The following is a 22,639-nucleotide window of genomic DNA, read 5'->3' as shown; positions in this document are numbered from 1 at the left end:
AAAGAAAAGAAATGGTATAAAATGATTTTTAATGGAAAAAGTGTCTGATACACTACTATCAGCACGTGGAGTCAAAATGATTGAACACATTCCTCAAACATCCTCAAAACATTTCAAAGGTTTGTGACATAATGCGGCTGTGACAATGACAGATAAGTCATAAAAGTCTCAGCTCAAAGTCTTTTTCTTTTTCCGTTTTACTTTGGCTTGGTTGTGTTCCTGCGAGTTCTCGTGGTCACCGTTACTTTGAGCATTAGGAGGAGAGCCTGCAAAGTCCACCTCCTCGCTCTCCTCTTCATTATGTTTCCTCTTTTTCTTCTTAACAACGTGGCTATCCTTTCCTCCCTCTGTCACTTTCTTCTTTTTCTTTTTCACAACAACATTTGTCTCCTCCTCCTCCTCCTCCTCCTCCTGAGCCACTTTCTTCTTTTTCTTTTTCTTTTCTGAGCACGGAGGCTCCGCTGAGGGAGTTGAGTGCGTAGAGGGCATTGAGGGTAAGAGATCTTTGACTGACACAGCTGCCTCCCTCAGCCGTGATTCCATTTCACTGTCGCTGTCACTGAAAACAAGAGAATGTATAATGTTACAATAAGGAGTATAAAAAACTGATGCCGTAAAAAAAAAACACACAAACAATAAAAACCTTGAGCTGGGAATTGGCCGCCGCCGCACAGGGGGTGGAGGCTCCTCAACTGTTTGTCCTGGGATTGATGTTGAAAACAGACGAAATCCTAAAAGACAAAAAACAAACAAAAAACAACATTAACTCAGATGAATCCAAATCCTCAGAAAAAGCAGCAAGTACCAAAAGAAAAGAGACATTTTACCTTCATCATCACATTTTCCTGATTCCGCACATGACGAAGTTTCAGTTTTCAACTCTGAAATGCAACTGGCAGTCACATGCGTATTATAAATCAGGTGTAAAAAACAATCGCAAAAGAGAAGATGGGTTGAAAATATTCGTGTATAAAGTCAAACGAGTTACCTGTCAAGAAAATGTCCCAGCTTTTTAGCGACGTGTGTTCGAAACCCTTGGGTGACTTGCAGCTCGTTGCCATCATGCTCATGTTCAGCAACAACAATACTGTTGTACAATACAGCAATATTCAGACATCTTTTATTTCTAATCATCAAATATTTGTATAAAATCTAGACAAGATACCATTTTTTGATTGACACTATGTGTGTCAATCAAAAAATGGTATCTATTTATATCTGTAGCTAATATGAGCCTTTTTTCCACATTAGTCAAATCAAGTAGATATCTTTTCAACGTTAGGACACACTGTATATTTTGCTCCCCAGTGCATTTGAGGGCTTGAAAAATTGTGAACCTATCCTTTAATTATATAGGCTTCTTGCACTATGTAGAGATACAAACATTATAGTCTTCCTCCTTCCTACATAATGACTTTACAATGAAGTGCTTATTTTGACCAATAATAGACTTACCGCTTGGACTGTTGCACATCTCTGTCAGCATCTAAAAACAAACATAGTTTTCAGAGATAAAATTCATTTATTACATACTGTTCAACCACGCCAGGTGATACTACTGTGTTTTAATGGACTAGCTAAGGTGGCTACGTTTAAAATAAGTAAAGTTAAAGCTAGCATGGAAAGAAGACCCGTTCAAAACTTATAGCCTACTTCTGACAGTAATGTCAACCTTGCAACTCACCTGAGGTAGTAATATCAAGGCTGGAAGTAACTTTCTCCAAGCTAACGTGGTGTTTATACTTCTCTGTTGTAGCCTACATTTCTGCACACTGCGAACTACAAACCAATCAGAAAAACTCACCTTTTGTCTTGGTCACTTGTGTGACCCAAACCGCCTCCTGACATCTTCTCAGCGCTTCATCATCACTGCTGCTGGAGTCTTCAGAAACGCCGACCATCTTTGCAGCGTGGGCCGCCATGATGGATACATGTGTCGTCGGTGTTGTCTGTTTTGAGCTAAGGATTCTTGGTAATGTAGTCAGCTCATCATGAGAGAGACTAGACGCACAAATAAGCAAACTTTTCAGACATTATATTTTATTTTATCACAGTCTTCAAAACGTTTAAACATAAACAAACCAGGAAATAATAAAACAAGTCTAGTTTAATAAAAAATAAAAATAAAATCCTCGTGTTGTAATCAAATTAAACAGAACACAAAGTCATACAATGAGCTTTCTTATTTTACATTTTAATTAAGAGGAGAAATCCAAAAACATCGGCCAGAATCTTATGTAGTGTTCATGTCAAATCAAAAAAGAAAAAAAGAAGAAAAAACAGACTGTGACATTTGTTGTTTTTTTTGTTGTTGTTTTTTTACAACTATCCAAAATCATTTGGGTATAGTCATTTCTGAAGCAGAGCATGCAATATTTTCATCAAGTACCAGTGTGACTGATCAAATATAAATACACAATTTAGATTTTTATATAGCCACATCATTGGATTCCTTGATATGTTTACAATTCAGTAACATAATTGTGATGGCCACGCGGGGAAAAAATCGGAAAAATCCCTGATGATATACTTGAAACGTGCAAGTTTATATTTACAATAAATCCTACATGACTGAGTCATAATTGCAAAATCGATTAAAGTAGTGACCTTAAAAGAGAGGGAGTCAATGCAACAGGCTACACAAGTGTCAGTCATGTAGTCTTTGTGTAGATAAAGTTTAAGCACTTCTTTATGCATTCAAGATCAGATCAAACACAATTGACTGACACTGTCACAGTCTTCTGTCTCACTGGAGTGTACCCGCATACTCTACAACACATCCATTGATTTCAATTGAGGACTAAAACAACAACTGTCAGTCATGGAGCAAAGGCTACAAGCTGCTGTCACACTTGTTGAGGTCATTAATGAGCTACATAATGAATTATCACAGATCAAACTGTAAAATGTAAAATTGTATAAAGAGTAAACACGAGTATATGAAATGCATCAACACAGACTGTAAGACATCTGCTGTTTCATACAAGGCAGTACTGAAAGATGTTGTTTGCACCAGAAAGTAGCTGAAGTCTCTTCCCTTCATTGTATTGGTTGAAAGAAAACCATCTTACTGCATTGTTTTCCTCACAGGTAAACAAAGCACACTGTTCTTTTCTTGATGACCACCTGGATAAAAGGCACTGGAGTCATTGTTACAGTAAAAGAAGGAAGCCCTGATCATCTGAGGACTGAAAGAGATTTCCAGACTGTCCCAGTGGTTTTTTGCATGATTTAGCCAATTAGCTGCAAATTATATATTCTACTGTAACAGCAATGGGTTTTTGAATTATTCCCTGCCTTGTAAGTAGTCGCTGCTTTCCAGTCATTTTAGTACGATATGAAAATTAATGAAATAAAACTAGCTAATCACAGTGGATATTTAGACTGGAAACCATGCGACAAGCAGGGACCGTTTAATCAATCTGAGATCTTCCATCAGCAATTTTTACACCGAGTTACCAGATTTTAGGACCACCTTTCAGGATGTGCAATACAATTCAACACAACCACAACCTCCTGAATTAACACAGAGTTAAATCAGCACCTCTCTGACACAGTGTAAACATAAAATAAGCGTTATAAGCTTCCCTAAGGTATGGTTTATTGGATTGTGAAGGTGTACAATGACAGACTGGTAACTCGGTTGTAGTGTCAAACAAGTTGTAGGATTTCATGGATAGAGATAGTATCCTGTATCTACCATGTGGGCTTATCAAAAATATATCTTCACCATATGTTACAGTCTGAAAGACAAAACTGAATCCTGATCAAGAGCCAATGATGTAAATCTTTTTTTGCCATAAAAATGTAACAGATTTTAGTAGGATGAACATGACACCTGATATCATGACAGCAATGCATTCCGTTCTTAAACTAAAAGGCGTCCTACTAAAGAAGACATTGATCAACCTAATAATGCATCATACACAAAAGACACACACCAAGCTTAAATATCTGACACAAATAGTCCCAATGACTCACAAGCAGATATTTAAGAGAGAATGAAATTCAAACAATGTTCTACATGGTCATCTACGACTAACAATACTGTAAAACGTTTAGTTAACGCTCGTTTTTCCGTAAGGGAAACACAATTGTCACTTGCAAAAAGGTAGTTCAAATGAATTTCCACTGCAAACACCTACATACTTAGGCAAATGAAGTTACAGCTAACACAGTCTATCGGCTTTGCCATGAGAGGTCTGTGACGAAGTCAAAGTGTCCCTTTCCAGCAGAGACGGCAAGAAACTTAAGGCAGAAGTGTTCAAACGTTAACATGATACGTATCTGACAAACCCAAAGAACAGAAAAGTTTCAGTCTACTACAACAGAGAAATATTTAGCAGAACATTCCTCTGAGTCCCAGAAACTGAGCTCTGCGAGGTACTGTTGAATGGATCCATGGTTTCATATAAAGGCAGATATGGTCTGTTGACTCTGAAGAATGTAGTCACGTTCGTAGGAATGTCCACAAAGGAAACAATTCTCCTGCTCCCTCCCAAAAAAAAAAAGATGATTCTGAATGGTTGTAATTCAGAAAATCAATCCGCTGGGGTGTATTGCACAGATTTACTTCCTTCAGGTATTACACACCACCATTGTAGGCATAGTCTGCCTTGTTGTGCATGATCAGTTTGTTGTCCACAAAGTAGAAACTGTCTGATCTGGTTTCATAAGGGTGCTCCACCATCTGGCGAACTGCAAGGGGAGAAGAGGGACGGAAAAGTGGACAGACATGAGATCGAGATATTGATTATTATTTGAAACATGCATGCTACAATATTAACATTAGTGGTTGACCAGAGCAGACTAGAACTCACTGAGGTCGTCTGGAAGCTGTGGAAACTCATAAATGTGTTCACATGTGTTGCGGCTGTTTGGAATGCAAAAGCCAAAGTCGAAGTCAAAGTTCTTGAGAAGGCGCCCTTGGAAGTAATGTCTCTCAATCATACGAAAGCTGTTAATGGGCCGGTCGCCCACTGTGAACTCCACACTGAGGTTTGGAAACAAAAAGCAGAAAGAACAAAGTTACAGTTCAGTTGTAATAAACGTTTTACACAACAAGTTGACTGGTAGGTGACTAACAACATAAAAGGCTGATTATTACGCTCTCAGCTATTTACAGTCAGAAAGTTATGGACAATTTACTTACGTTGCACCAACAGTGCGCAGTTTTAGGAAGGCTGGTGTAAACTGATATCTCACAAAACGCCCAGCGCTGATGTCTGCATCTATGCTCCCCTCTTCACTCTCCACAGGACCTAATGAAGAAAACATGTTGAGCTGACTGGCATCCAATTCTCACAGGATGAGCCACAAATACAACACTTGAGTGTGTGAGAAAGTGCGTGTGTATACTGAATTATATCTTTTGAAATGTGCTGTTACATGTTATTTTCTGAAACTGAAAATGAATTAAATCAAATCCAAAGATTGAGTTTCTCTGTGACCTCTTAAAACCGAAATATGGTGTCAATTGTATAAATGAGGAGATTTTTTTATTAACAGACCAACTGAAGAATTCCTTCCACTTGTGGGACTTTATATTCCCTCATATAAACATCTCTGATGATTAGGGCGTTTTCACACCTGCCTTGTTTAACTCAGCAGAATCGAACCCAGGAGCATTGGTGTGGTTAATGTGGGCAGGTGTGAACACAGCGAGTAACTCTCGTACAGTTTGTTTCTGGTATGAACGCGATCCAACCAGATCTGACCAACTGCAGGAAGCATTGCTCATTTTGGATTAAACCAGCTCCTGTATCCAGCTGCACTGTGCATTATGTTATTGTTATGTTAGTACGTACAGGTCAGGTATGTGTTCAATACTTGATCTGTTCTCTTCAGCCGACTGAAGGCAGCAACACATTGTTCTCTAGAAGTTGCCTTGAAGTGTGTTCAAATGTGCTATTCTGCTCACATATTTTGGGTTGGTACATGGTCCAAATGATGGCCGCAAATATGAAGAAATTCTGCCGATGGTCCATTTTCCAACCAATGAACGGAGTGACAGCTCCCACGTGGCTTTAGTTGATACTTTGAAATTTTGCCGTTTGAAACCAAACCAAACCAATATGAACATGGAACAAAATAGCAACTCATTTGCTGATTAAGACCAAAGCAAACAGACTATAGGTGTGAAAATACCCTAAAAATAACACAGGCAGACCATATGGCAAAGGGCTGAGAGTTAAATACAGCACACCCCCAGGAAAGTCTGCTGCTGCTCTAATGTTTGGTGACACTGTATTTTGTGGATTGCAACGCCTGAGGCTATGACTGAGCAGCATCATGTGTATTCACACAGTAAATTTAAAGTCTAACTTTTCGGTGATAAAAATAAGTGACACATAATTATCAGTCAGACTGCAAGGAGATGTAAGCTGTCAATGACCAACTTTACAATAACTTACAAACATGTCATGTCTCTAAAGGAGGAAATCAATCTCCCTGAGAGAAACATTTGCAAGCTTTGTGAATAGGTTATAATTTGTGCATTTTAGATCAGTCTGTCCTACACTTTAAGAACATGGCTGCTTGGTAGATTTGTAATAACTTCATACATCACTTACCACTGTTGGGGGGTTTGGCAATCTCAAACAGCACCGTCCCCGTCTCAAGATCTCTGATTTTGAAACGTGTGAAGTCAATGTTGTAGATATTGTCTTCAGGTTTGCAAAGATAGTCTGAAATGCAAAATAACAGTGCATGTTAAAACTAAAACAAAAATAGAGTAACTGCCCATTACTTGACAGCAGGCAAGCATCCATTAGCAGCAAGAGGTCCTTCAGCCCAGTTTCACAGAAAGCCGGTCTTTACTTTGTTTCATCAATAGCTACATGCTGAGTTTTGTGACAATGCACAAATTCCGTGAGCTCAAAGTCTTGCGCTTGCTTAGAAAACAGAGATGGCACTCGATGTGCAACTAAGGTTTCAGTATCTGTTTTCTGGCTCCTGCACAGTGAGTAATGCTATAGCACGGGCTCCAGGCTTTTCAACAAAGTGACATGAGAGAGAAGGGAAGTAATGCTATTGTTGTCTGGTCCGGGAAAAGGCCAGAAACAATGGAAGGCATTAAGCAATAGCCCAGACAGGCTCTGGTGACAGGCCCTGGGGTTTGACTCAGTGTGTTGAAGCATTGCCGTCACTAGTGGGCTGAAAAGTAAGGATAACTCTCAGGACTTAAAATGAAAAGGGGACCACAGAAATTCAATTAGATTACGTAAAGTTGCAGTAATAAATATCATCAAATGATTATCAGGTGTAGTACGAAAGAGAACGCTCATTGGAGAACAAATCTACAGAGAAATCACCCTGGATCAACATGTCAAGTGTTTGATTCACTCAGACAGACCCATTATGTCTTAAACAGAGATTTTAATGTTAATTATATTGTCACGTCTTCACTACTGTAAGTCTCTTTTCATTCAGCATAACATCTCTGGATCATTTACATGTGGTTCAAAATGCTGCTGTGAATGTCTTGACCAGGTCTCATGTTACACTGATTCTGAGTGCTCTTCACCGACTCCCCATCAAATTCAGAGTCCAATTCAAAGTTCTTGTGATAACCTATAGTGCTCTGCATGGTCAGTTGGGCTGGGTATTGTGTAAAAAATTACGATACCAGTACCAATCCAAGTACCCTTAAAGTGATACCAATAACATTTGAGTACTTCATTCGATACCAATAACACATTTGTGCACTTGCTTATATCCGGGGTAACGGGCGTGTAGTGTAGCCACACTTTAGTGTGTTAAGTGTTAAGGTGGCATCTTAGCTGCTGAACTACTAAGCGTGCTAACTGAAATTCACCACGACTTCACCAACACAGACGGGTTGTAGCTGCTGTTGCAGTGGGCCAATCACATGCATTAATGTGATAATGCATTAAATCAAAGAATGCTTGCGTTGATTGGCTGTGAACAAGTCCATACAAATAGTTATATTTTCTAGCTCTGGTTGCAAAAAGGATCGATTGCAAGTATCGTTTGATGGAGACGTTTAGATATTTTACTTGGTATCGATTTATTTCAGTTGATATCTTAAAGGTATCGAGTACCGATACGCAGCCCTAGTGGTCAGGCTCCTGCCTACATCAGAGATGTGTCAGGTTTTACAGTTTAATTGTTATACTACAGCTGCCTTGCCGAAGTGACTCTCTCTAATAACCAGCAGGGGGGACAACTCTGCTGGCTCCAAAAAGAATGTTGTATAGTAGTCTATGGTAAAAAAAAAAAAATATTTCACTTGAGGTAAACAATGCCCTAATGAGTTTATGGTCTCAGTCACTAGTTTCAAGCCTTCTTCATTACAGCATGATGTTCATTATTTAAATTATGATTCAATTTACAATAAAATAGATGATAAAGCAGGGTATGATTTGGGACTAATCTGTGATTGACAAATCACTACCACAGTGTTGTGTGAGATGCTGTAGTTGGACCCTGGTAAGCTCCTTCCCAGCTCCACCCTCTCATCCAAATATGGTCACTTTTCATCACTTCTGTCTCCAAAAAAATCAAGATGGCGAAAGTCATAATGCCAAACTTGAGGCTTCAAAAATGGGAGACCACAAAACACAGTGGCTACATCCATTCGTTTTTATACAGTCTATGGTCACCAGCAGACCTGCTGATCGGAGTGCTGGTTGTTCTTTAATCTATACTAAAACTAAAGAAAGCTGTGGCTCCTACATTTAGTAGCTCTCTCCCATTGGATTTAAGATATGTGGACTCTGTGAACACCTTTAAAAAACAGCTTTGACTCAGCTCAACTTTGACTCATTTTTCTTTCTTTTTTGTTTTATATCAGTATGTATGCTTTATTTATACTGTGAAGCATAGTGAGGTGTCTGCTCTCGAAAGTAGTTCCATAAATAAAGTTACTTATTGTTCAAAGTAGAGTCTCTGATGGATATCTTAAAACATGTCTGGAGGGGGTCTTTAAGTTTTATAAGGTGATAGTAAATCATGTTGTGTTTTTCTAGCCACGACCCTGCTGACTGCATGAGTAAACGCCAAATAACATCACTAAGCAGATACTTTGACTCATTTAATAATTGAACATGTTAATCATCAACATTCATAACACGTTGTGTACTTATGGGGCAGCTCAGCATAAAGCTCGTCTCTTAGCTACAGTTAGCAAACAATACACTGTGCCCTGTGTGTGTGTGTGTGTGTGTGTGTGTGTGTGTGTGTGTGTGTGTGTGTGTGTGTGTGTGTGTGTGTGTGTTCACCGATTTTCATCAAGACAAAGATACCGTTCACGTACCCTCCGTGACAGCCCGGAGACCCAGAACATGGACCGGAGAGATGTCTTTCCCCAGCTGCCTGAGTTCATCCTCGGTGACTGCAGGCCACTTCTCCGTCTGACTGCGCCTCGACTTGAGCTTTTTTAACATTCCTCCACCAGCTTTTCGATCCCTGTGGTTCGTCTCCGAGCCGGTGTCTGCGTCCGTCTGTCCTCTGCTCACTGTCGCTGCCGCTTTGTTTCGAGAGCCGTTCATACCGGACGCTGGAGCAACAACAAAACACAGTTGTTGTCCCCCCCTTTTTTTTCTTTTCTTTTTTCTTTTTTAATCTGGGAGTGACTTGCCAACTGCGAGTGTAATTCCAAGATGGCGTAAAACGTGTATGGAAGACGGAAAAGTAAGGATGCGATTGGCTGAGAACGATGGACGTTGTCATAGTAACCGAAAGGGTATGAATGGTTTGGTGCCCAGGCCTCCCCGCTTCATCATCAACTGGGTGGGCTTTATCGATTGTTTTTTTTTTGTTGTTTTTTCGCATCACTTTATTTGTAGAAATCGTCGCTTACAACATGTGTGGCGTTATTACAGTACAGAAAACAATTAGACATCATGATGAAATAAAGATAAACAGAAAACATTTTTACAGAAAAGCCAGGCGATAAAATCAGATTTCTTTGAGGAAATCTTGGCTACTATTATATGTACTGTATGTGCACATTTCTTATTGTTTATACAGACTCAAAATGCTTTCTGAGTTCAATCATGAAAAGTTCAAATGAGAACTTGGATTCATGGATGTGAAATGTTCCCAGTAACATTAATAAACAGTCCATTGAACCTGCCTGACATTTTCTTTCTTTTCCTGATGTGTGCACGTTTAGTTGTGTCTCCTTTTTTTTTTTAAGATAACTTTAACATTTTTAAGCTTTTCAAATGTATTTGTTGATGATCGTGTTAATGCACAGCTCCAGAAAGAAATGTAACTCCCAAAGCCTACAAAACACAACTCAAGTTCCTTGAACACATTCCATGACTGAAAAGGAGCAGGGAGAAGAAAATCTTACACTGCCTGCACCTTCCTCCTTATTTTTATTTCTTGTATTATCTTTTATTATTTATCTATTATTTATCTATTATTATAAGCAGGCAAGAGGATAATATGATGATATTTATATTATACTTTCAGAATCAGAGGAAAACACTCAGCTGGCCATTGTAATCAGTGTCTGGAAAAAGAGACAGTGGAGCACGTCCTGATTCCATACAAGAAACATGAGGAGGAGAGAAGGGCAATGATTACAGGGCTGGTACGAGTGGAGACTTCAGTGTGGGGACACAGTGGAGGGAAAGAAGCTGGTATTCACTGGTATTTAGATTCTTGGATAGCAACAAGATTGGAATAGATTTTGACAGCAGTAAACTTTTAAATCCAGAGGGAGTCAGTAGTGCAATTTAAAGGATACCAACTGCCTTGAAACCCCCCAAAGAATGTATTTATTATCCCAGATATTTAAAAAGAAGAGAGACAGACATTGAAAATTAAACTCCAAAGAAAAAACACATGGAACTAGATATGAAATAAATATTGCAGAGGAGTTCAGGTGAAGTAAGGGTACAGGGCTGCTTCATTTTTTTTTTTTTTTTTAGAAAACACAATACTTAAAAGGAAAATGTAAGAAAATGTAAGACCTATAGCAACCACTATACTCCAATCCAGAAGGTGGCGGTAATGCATCTAAAAGAAGAAGGTTAAACATGTCCAGCGGGTGGCGCTCGTAGCAGATAGTTTTGTTGCAGGAAGTTATTCACGATAGAAGAAGACAGAGAAGCAGTGATGGTGCGGGTGAAGTCGAGGTAAATGTGCTGTTCATGTGTCATGTGCTTACAATGTGTGTACTCGGAGTTAGTTTCTGATGGCGTTTCACCTGTCTGCAGGTATTTACTATGCGAGGTGAACGTGTCGGACCGGACCCGCCTGCTGCTGCTGGATGACCGAGCTGTGGCTGAGACAGTGAAGGCAACAGTGGCCCGCATACACGGAGACTATGGAGCAGCTATGTGCAGCATCAGATTCTCTGGTAAGCAATAGTGGAACAAGGATTTACATGATTTACTTATATAAAGTAGTCAAATCTAGGTTTGCAACATACTGCATTACATTGCTAGTAAAACTCAAGGCGATAGTAGAAACATAAAGTTAGTAAAAAATACTTTAACATCGAATTTAAAGACCCCCTCTAGACCTGTTTAAGATGTATATACAATACTCTACTCTGATTTATAATGTGTGTCTGATTTCCACAAAAAAGTGGAAAGTTATCTGCTAAAATCTTAAAAATGGGATATACTCATTCTCACTCACTCACAGCTGTTATGACTTTGGGGAAGAAGCTGTTTTTGAGTCTGTTTATCCTTGATTTGATACATCTGTATTGCCTCCCCAAGGGCAGGAAGTCAAACAGTCGATGACTGGGGTGTGTAGTGTCCACGGTAATAAATCTCGCCCTGTTCAGGCATCGTGTGTGTAGTATATGTCACTCAGGGAGGGGAGAGGGCAGCCAATGATCTTCTGAGTCGACTTTACCACCATCTGCAGCCTTTTCCTGTCTGCCTCAGTGCAGCTGCCGTACCACACTGAGATGCAGTATGTCAGCTGGCTCTCAATGCAGCATTCTCACTCATTAAAAGTCCAGAATCTATGAAAATATATATATTGTGCCCCATCTGCTGTTTGCTATATATTTCTTCTGTTTTCCTGACGGACACAAGATGTCTCCTACTTTTTAATTGTGATATCACAAATCCTGGTTGTAGGCCCACCCTTTAAAACTGGATTTTCAGTGTGCACAGAGAAACTTTCCACTCTCAGGAGATGAATGTGAATACAAACTCTGCACATACATCCTTCTGCACAGTGAAGCTCAAACATTAAACTGTAGAAACAAAAAGAAAAACATAGTTTTGAGTGTAGGGGGATTTAAAAGAACTCATTATGCAGCAGAAATAACAATTATTATTTTTTTAGTTCTGTTGGATTATGGGAACTGATGCATTAATGTAAAAAACTGCATTTTATTGCCATAGAGGGTCAATTTTAACTATTTAGTTTAGTAGTATGTAGTTTAATCTATAATAATGCATCATATTTTATACAGTAGTCGTTGGTATTGTATTTAAAATCTAATGTTATTGGAGTGAAGTAGAATAAAATAGAAGTACGCAATAAAAGTACTTGCAAAAGTGTAAACAAGAAGTATAGTTATACTTGAGTGAATGTCCACCACTGCTCATATGATATGGTTAAAGACTGTCAGTGGGAGTTTAAATGCTTGACAAATATTAACATCAACATGAAAACATTTAGGAAACCTCAAGCCTGATATTGGTCTTCACTCCAAAAATGAATAATTCATCACACAGTACTGTCATGATGCTGCAGTTTTGACTTATCTCTTTGTTTTTCTGTTTTTTGTTTCTTCTAGTGAAATATCTGAACACTCATACTGGAATAGTATTCCTGCGTTTCCCTAAAAGGTGTTACAAACTCCTGTGGTCCGCCTTGCCTTTTATTACCTGTATTGAAACTCGGGGGCAGAAAATCCCATGTTTTCTGAACTGTTTACACGTAGGAGGTAAGAAAAATATCTGCTTGTATTCTACATTAAGAATTGTTTTTGGAAAGTTATGATTTCTTTAAAAACGTCTTTTGAGAAGACGTAGCATAAGTTGGAGCTGTATTATACTCAATGTTCTCCATAATACATATATGGGGAATAACTTTTTTTCCCCATGACTTATTACTAATAATACCTGTTCAACCACACTTACATTTGTAACCACTTGAAGGATGTCAGTAACCAAAACACACTGTGATTTTAGATACAATTCACTTTTCATAATATATCAGACACAGCTTTTAACAATATGAACATTTAATTTGAGCATTCAAAATGTGTTTTCAATTCAAAATATGTTTCCCCCAGGAACAATTAGAACGTGTCAGAAGTTTCTGATCCGATACAACACACAGCAGCTCCATCGAATGCTCCCGAAATGTAAAAACGAAGGTATGTGGTTTCATTTAATCCTGTCCAATAATATTGATTCTGAACTCCTATATTAACTTGAGGTTTTTATGAATATTACAGAGTATATTGAAGCATTCATCTTAGCTTCAGACCCTTTTGAGCTTTGTATTGCTGTCTCAAGTGTACTGGAGACTTAAACACTGAATACAAGAGTGACAAAGAAAAATGCCATTTGACTGGTTCTTCTCTTTTTCCATTTGCAGAAGAAAAACAACAGGTGCGCAAAGCAATTCTAAACTGCATTCTACCAGGAGGAAACAAGCAAGATGAAGATATTTTAGAGAGCGACGATGAAGAAGAGTAACCTTGCAACATGCAAGAGGAGGTAGAAACGACCTCCGGTTCTGGTTGTGTTTTATTACGGGACAGAGAGGAGGCTGTGAAGCAAGAGATGCCTTCCCAACTCTTTGGAAATGTTGTTCATTGCAGCCAGAGAGCATTTGTTACTTAAGAGAACTGACTGTGTGCTGTCTTCATAACAGGGACACTACATGATATTTGTCACAGTTTTTTGGTTGGCACAGTGGACTGATGGTCAGCATGAGTGTCCTGTAACAGTGAGATAACAGATCCTCAGAACTGCCAATGCTGACGCTGAATTACTATCTCATAGTTGTTTTGGATAAGGGACCCTTAAAATGTAATTAAAAAGTCTTTCACAGAAAATTAGACCATGGCCTAATTCTGAAGAAAGTGTTTTGAGTTGTTCTGAATTTCTACTGTATTTCTACAATGTTTTGTTTCAATCTTTATTTTGTTTGTAAATTAAAGCAATATTTTTGATGTCAATGTATTGGTGGTATACAATTGGTCAAATATTTTTATTACATTAGAGATGCACAGATATCTAGTCCGTTGGTATCAGTTGATGTAAAAAAAAAAAAAAAAAAAAAAAAAATCAATAAGGGCTTTAACTCAATACTATGTCATTGCCATGGCAACTGTCAAAGCATACGTTTATTAAATTCCTTTTATTACCAAAGTGACAGAAATATATAATTATAAATAAATAATGTTTAACAATAAGTTTTTGTACCTGCGCACCTGACAGAATCATTATTACTACATTTCCCATAATGCCTAGCTGCGCCTTTACCAAACAGATTTGCAGGCAGGCAGTAAAGAAACATCCGGGTCTCTCGGGTTCCTGTCTGGCGACCCGTCGCCATTAGTGCAAGCTCGTTATAACGGATATATTTTTGTGGTAAAAACTTCAAATTGTTACGTTTCCTAGCTTTCGGGAAACAGTTAACGCCTTTATAAGGGCACATTGTTTCCCTTAGCTAGAAAAGCCGTCAATTTTAGGGGTCTTGGCCCCGCGTGGCGAGCTTTCGTCCTCTCTTCTAACAGCTTTCATAACTTGAGACGCCAAAATCGTGTCTCTTCTTTTTTCTCGGTTTTGTTTTGTTGTCAAGATGTCGCCGTGATGGGGTCTCCGCGTTTGATAGAAATGAATCAGGGCCTTCGTCGCCTTACCCGCACTCACTGCAGCCCGCTTTCCTCCTCCGTTTTTCTGTTTGATGCCAGAGAGCTCGGCGGCTCTCTGCCCGGAGCTCGGCCTCAGTACCGCTCACTGCAAGGAAACAAACATGGAGAAAAACCCCAACAGCAACACCAAGGTTCCGCCCCGTTCCAGCTCAACAGGCCCACCGCCGGGCGACTCTAAACCCAAAACAGGTGAAAACAAACAACATGTCATGTGTGTGCACTGGCAACTGAAGCCTGTGAGGGGCCTGTGGCCTGCTGGGGCCTACCTTAGCAGTAGCGCAGCTTGTTTACCTGATATGGCTGACGTCGCTTTCAAAACATTTGACCCACCAGCAGTCACTGCTAATATTTGCACAGTTATACTTATTTATACTTCTATTCACCCCGTTTTAAAGCACCACATTTACTATGTATGCAGACTAGACACGCCCACATGCCAACAATTAACTTGTACTCAATTAGTTAATTGAATTATTTATATGGTGGGAGTATAATCTCCTTACCTTGGATTTGTAGAGTCTAAACATGTTTCCTTTAAGATATATGGGATTAGCCCAGGCTTAGTTTAAATATAAATAGAGAATATTAGAAGTAGAAGAATATCCAACACAGGTTGATTTGTGCAATTACAGATTAACGATAGAGAGCTCCAATATAAGATAAGATACTTTGTCATTGTATGCATGCAATAAAGAAGTGTGGTTTCTCTGAATCAGTCCAACCACCTGGAGTGGAAGTGCAGACCAGAGACGCCTTTATTTTTATCCATAGCACAACACAACCTGCAAATCATGACCATCATACGTTCCAGCGAATTATAGACACTATATTGAATGATCATAATTATAAATTCATGCAGCTGATACATTTTTTATTTTTTATTTTCAGAAGGTAAGAATAATGGAGGCTCCAAGCGCTACAGCCGCAAGCGTGAGCCTTCCTTCCCCAAAACAGACAGTTTCACAGGCCCTCGTCACACCAATTCACAGAAAAGCAAGAATTTTGACAAGAGACCCACTCAGAGAGGTGGAGGACGGCAGTATGGGGTTACAGGTGGAGGACGACGTGAGGAGGTTGGTGTTTTTGAGGGGTGATCTCATATTATCTTTGTTTTTATCCAGCTCAAGAAAATGTCTTTATTGAAGTGTCAAGAGGAAAATATGCTTTACATTTTTTTTTCTACTTCTGCCTCCAGGTAGCAGAGACACGCCGGGCCGAGTTTAGCCCGGCTCAATTTGCTGGACCGAAAAAGATAAGTCTGAACCACTTGTTGAACTTCACCTTTGAACCCCGTGGAGGTAATGGTGGCTTCGGAGACAGTGGCCATGCCTGCTGGGGCCGCCGAAACAAATGGGGCCACAAGCACAAGCCCTTCAACAAGGAGCTTTTTCTGCAGGCCAAGTAAGATCCTCAATTTAAAACATAATATGAAAGACCGAAGGTGAACATGAGGGAGTGACGTATCTTTTTGTGCTTCAGTTGCCAGTTTGTGGTGACTGATGACCAGGACTACAAGGCTCACTTCACTGATCCAGACACTCTGGTCAACTGGGACTGTGTGCAGCAAGTGGTGAGTACCTGCCATCCTTTGAAGGAACATATCACTCCCCAATTTAAAAACTTTAAATTCTCTTGTGTAATTCAGTATCAAACTCTGTGCTAATGAAAATCCACCTGTGTGCATCTGCAGCGCATCAACAGCCATGAGGTGCCGTCTTGCCCCATCTGCCTCTACCCTCCTCTGGCAGCCCGCATCACCCGCTGTGGACATATCTTCTGCTGGCCGTGCATGCTGCACTATCTGTCTCTGAGTGATAAGAGTTGGTCCAAGTGCCCCATCTGCTATGAGGCCGTTCAAACCGCTGATCTAAAGAGGTAAACACTGATGCCTAGAGTGCACTTAGAGTCTAAAAACACGAACAGGTCAAAATGAACTGTCTAGGTTTAGACAGTTCATTTTGTGTTTTTTTGTTTTGTTTTGTTTTTATGGTTGTTGTTTTTTTTAACACTTAACACAATACTTTGTTTCAGTGTGGTTGCTATGGAGACCAGGCAGTATGCAGTTGGTGACGTAATCACCATGTGCCTGATGCGAAGGGAAAAAGGGGCTCTGGTGGCAATGCCTAGCTCTCAGTGGGTGAAGGTGGAGGAGCCTGTTCGCTTTGGAGGTGAGAGACAGGAGCATCTTAAAAGAGGTTGTTGACTTGGTCATTAAGATGATTACAGAAACACTACTGAATAACATACATAGTATTTTAATGTCCCAGAACAGTTTGGTCTTTCAACAAGCCTCTTGTTGTCAGAAATACAGGAGAACCATTTTCCGCTTTTCCGTGTCTTGCATTATACACAAGTACAGCTGCTGAGAGAATCAACAGGAAAATAATAAGATGACACTGAGTAAGATGATTTCAAATGATCTGACTTTGCCATTCAGCACGTGTTAACCTGTGTTTTCTAGACGCATGCCTGAGCCCGTTCTCCAAGCTGTTGCTGACCTCCTCGACGCAGGTCCTGAGCCTGGTAGCAGAGGAGAAGGCCATACTGCAGGCTCAGCTCAGCCAGGAAGAGGATGCCCAAGGCTGCTTCATCCAGAGCGCGCTTTGTCTTTTGCAGGTGACTGAAACTACTTGCATGTTTATCAGTGACAGTTTGGTACTAAAAGAAAATCACCTAACCATGATGGGATTAGTTTTTGTTTGTAAAGCCAGTGCACTTTCTTCTTGCGTGTCTCAATTCTTCTTGAAATATGAGTCTTACTTTGTCAACACAACAATACAATGTTGTCCCTAATTATAAACACATCATTTAAGTATGTAATTGTTTGTCTTTGCGGTTTAGGAGCGAGAGGAAATGCTACTGAAGCAGCAGAAGCCAATTACAGGAAACGGCTTTGACTTGTCCTTTCTGACTCTTGAAGAACCTGCTTCTCCTGTGGAGGAAGTGGTGACTAACATTGGCAGCACCAAGGTGAGTCTGAACCTTTTTTTTTTTTTTTTTCAGTGTTCACCCCCAGCATTATATTTTCTACTTTCAATATGTATTCCTGGGTTTTACCTTTGGTCACTAAGATGCTGCCTCTTTTTTTTCAGCCTGTGCTGCAGTACTCCTCTGCATTTGATGATGAGGTGGTAAATGTCCCAGAGGGTGCCGCTGCACAGCTGCCAGAGCTCCCTGAGGGGATTTTGGAGAGTGTGCAGGAGGAGCTTCCTGAGGCTGTGATGGATGCAGACACACAACCCCAGTCTGATGAGGAGAGCCCTGCCTGCCAGCCAGAACCAGGCCGTGCCTCATCAAGTGTGGTGCATGGACCCTTCTACTATTTCTACCAAGGTCAGTACAGCCTGAAAGGAACTCTCCTGTCTAGACAAAGACATGCCATAAAAACAGTGCTGGCTATTTGTCAATAGCTAGATTTTCTGCTTGTGTCAAACATGGCAGTTATTGAGAGGAAATAGCGACACAAATGGCAAACTTCCTGATTACATTAAACCACAATAAGACATGGGTTGCCGAAATCAACTGTTCACTAAAAGCTAATGAACTGATGGGTTTCTTTTAGATGTTATGGCTCAGAAGCAATTTTTAAAAATCCGTATCACGCAATTTTTAAATTGTTTTTAAAACATAGCTGCTAAAACTGATTTAAAAACGAGTCAAGGAAACTTGACCATTAAACATGAAAGTAGAAAACCACAGCCCATGCAGCCAGGACAAACACGATTTCTACACTTTTTAAGTTTCAGTGAATTAAACATATTTCTTACCGGCCTCTTCATCCCTTTCTCATCTTTCTCCGTCCAGCTGACGACTGCCAGCACATGTTCCTGCATCCCGTGAATGTACGCGGCATGTTGCGTGAATACGGCAGCTTGGAGGCCAGTCCTGACTCCATCACTGCCACAGTTGTGGAGATAGAGGGACACACAGTCACTGAGGTTAGCAAGCAGGGGAACACAAAACACACACTGTTCAGATTTATGTGGAGAGCTGTTTTAATACTGTATAGTTTTAATGTTTTTCGAAGCTGTTTTTTATGATTTATAGTTTGTGTACTATATTCTTAACTTCAGCTTTTTGAAAATGGCTCCTCACCCTTATTACCCTCGAGTGATTTCTCATGTTTGGCTTCTTTGCAGGAGATCCGCCGTCGGCATCGCTACCTGGCTCATCTGCCGCTCACATGTGAGTTCAGCATCTGCGAGCTAAGCCTGCAGCCTCCAATCCTGTCCAAAGAAACTCTGGACACATTTGCAGGTGAGGACACTTGGCCTGGTTTTATGATTTGACAAATAACATGCATTTTTAGTCGTAGCCATGGGATTTTATAGATTGCGACAGTTTAACGAATGAATGAATTTCCCCCAAAACTTTTAGATGAGTTGGAGAAAAGAAAGCGCCTGAGACAGAAGAAGGCAAGAGACGAGAAGCGCAGAGAGAAGCGAATTGAAATCGAGGAGAACAAGAAGCAGGGGAAATGTAAGTATCATTCACAACTCCATCTGAAAATTAAACCTCCAAGACAAATCTCACAATGAGGTTTATCACAATATAGTCAAATATTTGCACTAATTTGTCCCCCAGATCCTGAGGTGCATATTGGACTAGAGAACCTGCAGCATTTCCCAGCATTCGGGTCTCCGCCTTACAACAGCAGCCCCCCGATCCAGCCCGACTTCACTTTTGCTCCTCCTTCACCCCTCAGCAGCAGTCCTTCCTCTGGTAAGAGCAGATCTGCTGTCTACAGTGTGTTGTTCAGCGCCATAATCCCTCTCACATCAGCCGAATGTTAAACATGTGAACATTGTGAATTGAGCATTCCTTCTGCTGTTTCAGATGGGATGAGATTCCCGAGTCTGAATGGGCAATGCTCTTCACCCACTGTGGGTAGTGTGGAGGATGACTCCCACTGCATGTCCTTTGCACAGGTGTGTATGGCAAACAAACACACACTCACATACATGCATCACATAACTGAATGCTAACGTTATCGCACATTGCTCATATGCTCATATACTTGACACGCTGTGAACTTGAATGTGTCCTGTGTAGATGCTTCGAGATGGGAAAGCCAGAGTTGATGCTGGGCCCAGGATCACTCCAAAGAAAGGTAGCGCACATTTTCACATGTTCTGATGGCTTGTTAAAGACTGATGGGCATCACACACTTTACAGTTCAACACATCAGTTTAAAATTTGATAGGATTTACACAGAAAACAATTGAATTAAGTATTGACATAACACATAATTCAAGATGAATGTGAACAGCCAGATCCTCTAGGGTTATATAATATATATTAAAGGGTCAGGACAAAAGGAATATCCACTGTGTATAAATTGTAGAGTTAATTTGTGGAAATTAATTGAGTGTGGTTGAGTTTACTGCAACAAAAACAAAACAAAACAAAAAAACAGTAGTCAGGGTCAGCTTTTCCTAAAAAGGTTGATTCTACTTAAACCAGAAGTCTAATAAGATGTCATTTGCAGACCAGCTATTTATTGTTATTATCTGTTGTATATTATTATTATTTCATTATTTGCATAGACCAACTATTGTATGAAGCCTATGAAACTGTCCAGGTCTATGTGTGGGTATATTGTATTGTATTTTACTGGTATGCTAAATGGTTTCTACCAAAAGCCTTCACAAGTCAGTGTTGTAACAAAGTTGTCTTCAGGTTTAAGATGTTATATTTGGCATCATACACCTGCTATTATAACAACACAAAATAAAATGAATCAATAAACTACAAAAGTAACAGTAAGGTCTGTTAGGCTGTTGGTTACAAGGGAAGACATTGTTATTTTCATGAATTGTTATCTACGTGCATGTTTTGATGGTTACGAGTATCATGTACTGATAAGTGTGTGGGTGAAATTACTGGAGCTGTGTGTATTACTGTGCAATTCCTGTAAAACCTGTTTCATTATTGCTATTGAACTCCCTGAAGGCCTCTTGTAGTCAGTATTGTGTCTTGTACCTAACAGATATGCTGCTAGCTCCTCCAGCGGCAGACAGCGACGGAGAGAGCGACGGGTCAGACCGGGTCCCAGTGCCCAGCTTTCAGAACTCCTTCAGCCAGGCTTTTGAGAAAGCTCTTCTGCAGCTGGACAACGGTCCAGCTTCTTCCCCACAACCTGTGGTTGTCCCAGGTCTGGCATCTATGAATGAAGCTCCTGCATTCAGCAGATTCAAATTTGATCTTTTTTAATGAGAAGCCAAAGCAACTGTTCTCAGACGTGTGCTTTTTCTCTTTCAGATGACAAAGGAGGAAAAAAGAAAAAGAAGAAACAGAAACTTCTGTTCAGCACATCCATGGTTCACACAAAGTAGACAACACTGAAGTCCATCTAATCATATTGTTTCTTGAGTTAATCTTCCCACTGCTTGTGGTTTTACTTCCATGCAGATCCTTCTATGAACTATAAGCTACGGAAAAGGTTTTAGTATGTAGCCAAAGTTCATGCAGCATTCGTCATCATTCTATTAGCTGGTGCACCGTTTGGCAGATAAGCCATCCGTTACATTCACATTTTGTCCAAGTCAGTCAAAGCTTTGCAGCAACTTCCTGTCACACTGAAAGCCTTATGGATAACATTTAGTTCAGACGCTGAGTAAAGCAAGAAATGTAACCAGCTCTGCTAGCTTTCCATGGATACCTTATTTGTTACGAGTGGTTCCAGCTTGTTTTCTGACTTTCCTGAAGTTGACCCAGACCACTGCAACTATGATTCCACGAGTAATATGGATAAGATTATAGTAGGGTGCTTTATATTAGAGTAGCAGTCAGCCAGCTGCAGGTACGTCGCACCCTTTGAGTCTTTCCAGGATACTCGGTGCTCAGACTGGAACTGCACCTTTTTAAACAAACGAAACAAATAAAAGCTTTGAGTTTTCTGTCAGTGTTCATCGTAGATCATAATCTAGGCAAGCACTTCATCACCTTTCAAGAAGATAAACTTGGAAGGCTTTAAGGTCAATTCCCTAGTATTTTTATAACAAAAATATGAATCCATGAGATCCTAATAGCATTGCGAGGAAGTGAAAACAGTATTGTATTAAAGAGATTAGGTCTGTTGGGTCAACAGAGCTCCAGTATATTCTGCGTGGTCAAACCATAAATACGCACTTTCCTCAGATTCCGTTTTGTTCTTCTATGTCCTCTTCTGTTGTAGGATGTTTACTAACTTTTAACATTACTCTCCCAGTTTAACTTCAGTGTTGCAAATGTGTGGCGTTAGAGAATTGCTGACATTTGTAGAATGCCCAAGAAACAGGCAAAAGTGGGTTGATTTTTTTGTTTGAGGATTTTCTTTAATTCACCATATAATTTTGAGCAAGTGGCTAGTGAAAATAACTAGTCTGTTGAAATGAATAAACCATTATGCACAATCAAAGAATTGACTGTTTGTTGCTGTTTTCTCATGCCAAGGACAATAAAGGATCATGTTATGACAAAGGTAAAGCCCAATGCTGTAGAAGTCACCATCAGATTTGAGCATTGGCTTGTATGTTTTGGATGCAGTATTTGCTTCTCACCACATGAGGGCAGTCCTATCAATCCATAGTACAATTCCTTCATTATAAGGTGATCTAACTCATTCTTTATATCAGCCCAAGAATATCATAAAACATCAATGAAATTTATTTTCTCATTTTAAGGTAGCTGAAACGTTTGAATAATATGGGGTTTTCTGTTCATTTGACGTTAAGCTCACTAGCTTAAAGTGTTTATAATTAAAAAAGAAAATTGGCAGCCAGTCCCAATATAGTTATTTTTATATGGAATAAGGGTCAATTAGTA

The 22,639-nt window shown here is 39.9% G+C and overlaps 4 protein-coding genes across 5 annotated transcripts in view; 2 read left to right on the top strand and 2 right to left on the bottom strand.

Moving 5' to 3' along the window:
* Window positions 1-5: 5 nt before the first annotated feature.
* c4h12orf43 (chromosome 4 C12orf43 homolog) lies at window positions 6-1,922 on the bottom strand. Its single transcript, XM_062418323.1, has 6 exons — window positions 1,805-1,922; window positions 1,456-1,486; window positions 989-1,087; window positions 828-892; window positions 644-731; window positions 6-559 (listed from the first exon to the last, which is right to left on the bottom strand). The coding sequence occupies exons 1-6, from the start codon at window positions 1,920-1,922 to the stop codon at window positions 169-171; spliced, it is 792 nt and encodes a 263-aa protein (XP_062274307.1). The 3' UTR covers window positions 6-168.
* A 2,655-nt stretch (window positions 1,923-4,577) lies between these two features.
* Window positions 4,578-9,512, bottom strand: unc119.1 (unc-119 homolog 1). Its single transcript, XM_062417969.1, has 5 exons — window positions 9,278-9,512; window positions 6,573-6,686; window positions 5,153-5,261; window positions 4,821-4,993; window positions 4,578-4,698 (listed from the first exon to the last, which is right to left on the bottom strand). Exons 1-5 carry the CDS (start codon window positions 9,510-9,512, stop codon window positions 4,586-4,588), a joined length of 744 nt encoding a protein of 247 aa, XP_062273953.1. The 3' UTR covers window positions 4,578-4,585.
* A 1,537-nt stretch (window positions 9,513-11,049) lies between these two features.
* On the top strand, window positions 11,050-14,116 carry pop5 (POP5 homolog, ribonuclease P/MRP subunit). The gene is made up of 5 exons (XM_062418254.1): window positions 11,050-11,111; window positions 11,193-11,335; window positions 12,740-12,889; window positions 13,241-13,324; window positions 13,549-14,116. The coding sequence occupies exons 1-5, from the start codon at window positions 11,092-11,094 to the stop codon at window positions 13,647-13,649; spliced, it is 498 nt and encodes a 165-aa protein (XP_062274238.1). The 5' UTR covers window positions 11,050-11,091; the 3' UTR covers window positions 13,650-14,116.
* A 357-nt stretch (window positions 14,117-14,473) lies between these two features.
* rnf10 (ring finger protein 10) overlaps window positions 14,474-22,639 on the top strand; it is a 131,488-nt gene continuing 123,322 nt past the window's right edge. The window contains exons 1-17 of one of the 2 annotated variants that reach the window (XR_009925065.1): window positions 14,474-15,022; window positions 15,722-15,906; window positions 16,029-16,234; window positions 16,313-16,403; window positions 16,524-16,708; window positions 16,865-17,001; window positions 17,295-17,449; window positions 17,675-17,803; window positions 17,926-18,166; window positions 18,638-18,771; window positions 18,973-19,090; window positions 19,211-19,312; window positions 19,418-19,555; window positions 19,670-19,761; window positions 19,886-19,943; window positions 20,823-20,987; window positions 21,095-22,175. Coding sequence is in view for 1 of the 2 variants with exons in the window: in XM_062418253.1 (XP_062274237.1) it covers window positions 14,866-15,022; window positions 15,722-15,906; window positions 16,029-16,234; window positions 16,313-16,403; window positions 16,524-16,708; window positions 16,865-17,001; window positions 17,295-17,449; window positions 17,675-17,803; window positions 17,926-18,166; window positions 18,638-18,771; window positions 18,973-19,090; window positions 19,211-19,312; window positions 19,418-19,555; window positions 19,670-19,761; window positions 19,886-19,943; window positions 20,823-20,987; window positions 21,095-21,168 (2,367 nt within the window). In the remaining variant the exon portion in view is untranslated. Of the gene's footprint in view, window positions 15,023-15,721; window positions 15,907-16,028; window positions 16,235-16,312; window positions 16,404-16,523; window positions 16,709-16,864; window positions 17,002-17,294; window positions 17,450-17,674; window positions 17,804-17,925; window positions 18,167-18,637; window positions 18,772-18,972; window positions 19,091-19,210; window positions 19,313-19,417; window positions 19,556-19,669; window positions 19,762-19,885; window positions 19,944-20,822; window positions 20,988-21,094; window positions 22,254-22,639 lie in introns of those variants that run through there. The other variant, XM_062418253.1, reaches the window with a different exon arrangement.

This window comes from Scomber scombrus, chromosome 4 (assembly GCF_963691925.1).
Source record: "Scomber scombrus chromosome 4, fScoSco1.1, whole genome shotgun sequence".
Lineage (NCBI taxonomy): Eukaryota > Metazoa > Chordata > Actinopteri > Scombriformes > Scombridae > Scomber > Scomber scombrus.
This window is presented reverse-complemented; position numbering and strand designations above follow the sequence as displayed.

Bases quoted from the DNA above. Each gene is read 5' to 3' on its own strand.
- c4h12orf43 (XM_062418323.1), bottom strand. From the start codon at position 1,922: ATGGCGGCCCACGCTGCAAAGATGGTCGGCGTTTCTGAAGACTCCAGC. The intron at 1,487-1,804 runs GTGAGTTTTTCT...GTTTGTTTTTAG, and splicing joins ACAAGTGACCAAGACAAAAG to ATGCTGACAGAGATGTGCAA. The intron at 732-827 runs GTAAAATGTCTC...TTTGTCTTTTAG, and splicing joins AGGAAAATGTGATGATGAAG to GATTTCGTCTGTTTTCAACA.
- unc119.1 (XM_062417969.1), bottom strand. From the start codon at position 9,512: ATGAACGGCTCTCGAAACAAAGCGGCAGCGACAGTGAGCAGAGGACAG. The intron at 5,262-6,572 runs GTAAGTGATGTA...TTTCTTCATTAG, and splicing joins TGCCAAACCCCCCAACAGTG to GTCCTGTGGAGAGTGAAGAG. The intron at 4,699-4,820 runs GTGAGTTCTAGT...CTCCCCTTGCAG, and splicing joins ACAGCTTCCAGACGACCTCA to TTCGCCAGATGGTGGAGCAC.
- pop5 (XM_062418254.1), top strand. From the start codon at position 11,092: ATGGTGCGGGTGAAGTCGAG. The intron at 11,336-12,739 runs GTAAGCAATAGT...TGTTTCTTCTAG, and splicing joins GTGCAGCATCAGATTCTCTG to TGAAATATCTGAACACTCAT. The intron at 13,325-13,548 runs GTATGTGGTTTC...TTCCATTTGCAG, and splicing joins CCCGAAATGTAAAAACGAAG to AAGAAAAACAACAGGTGCGC.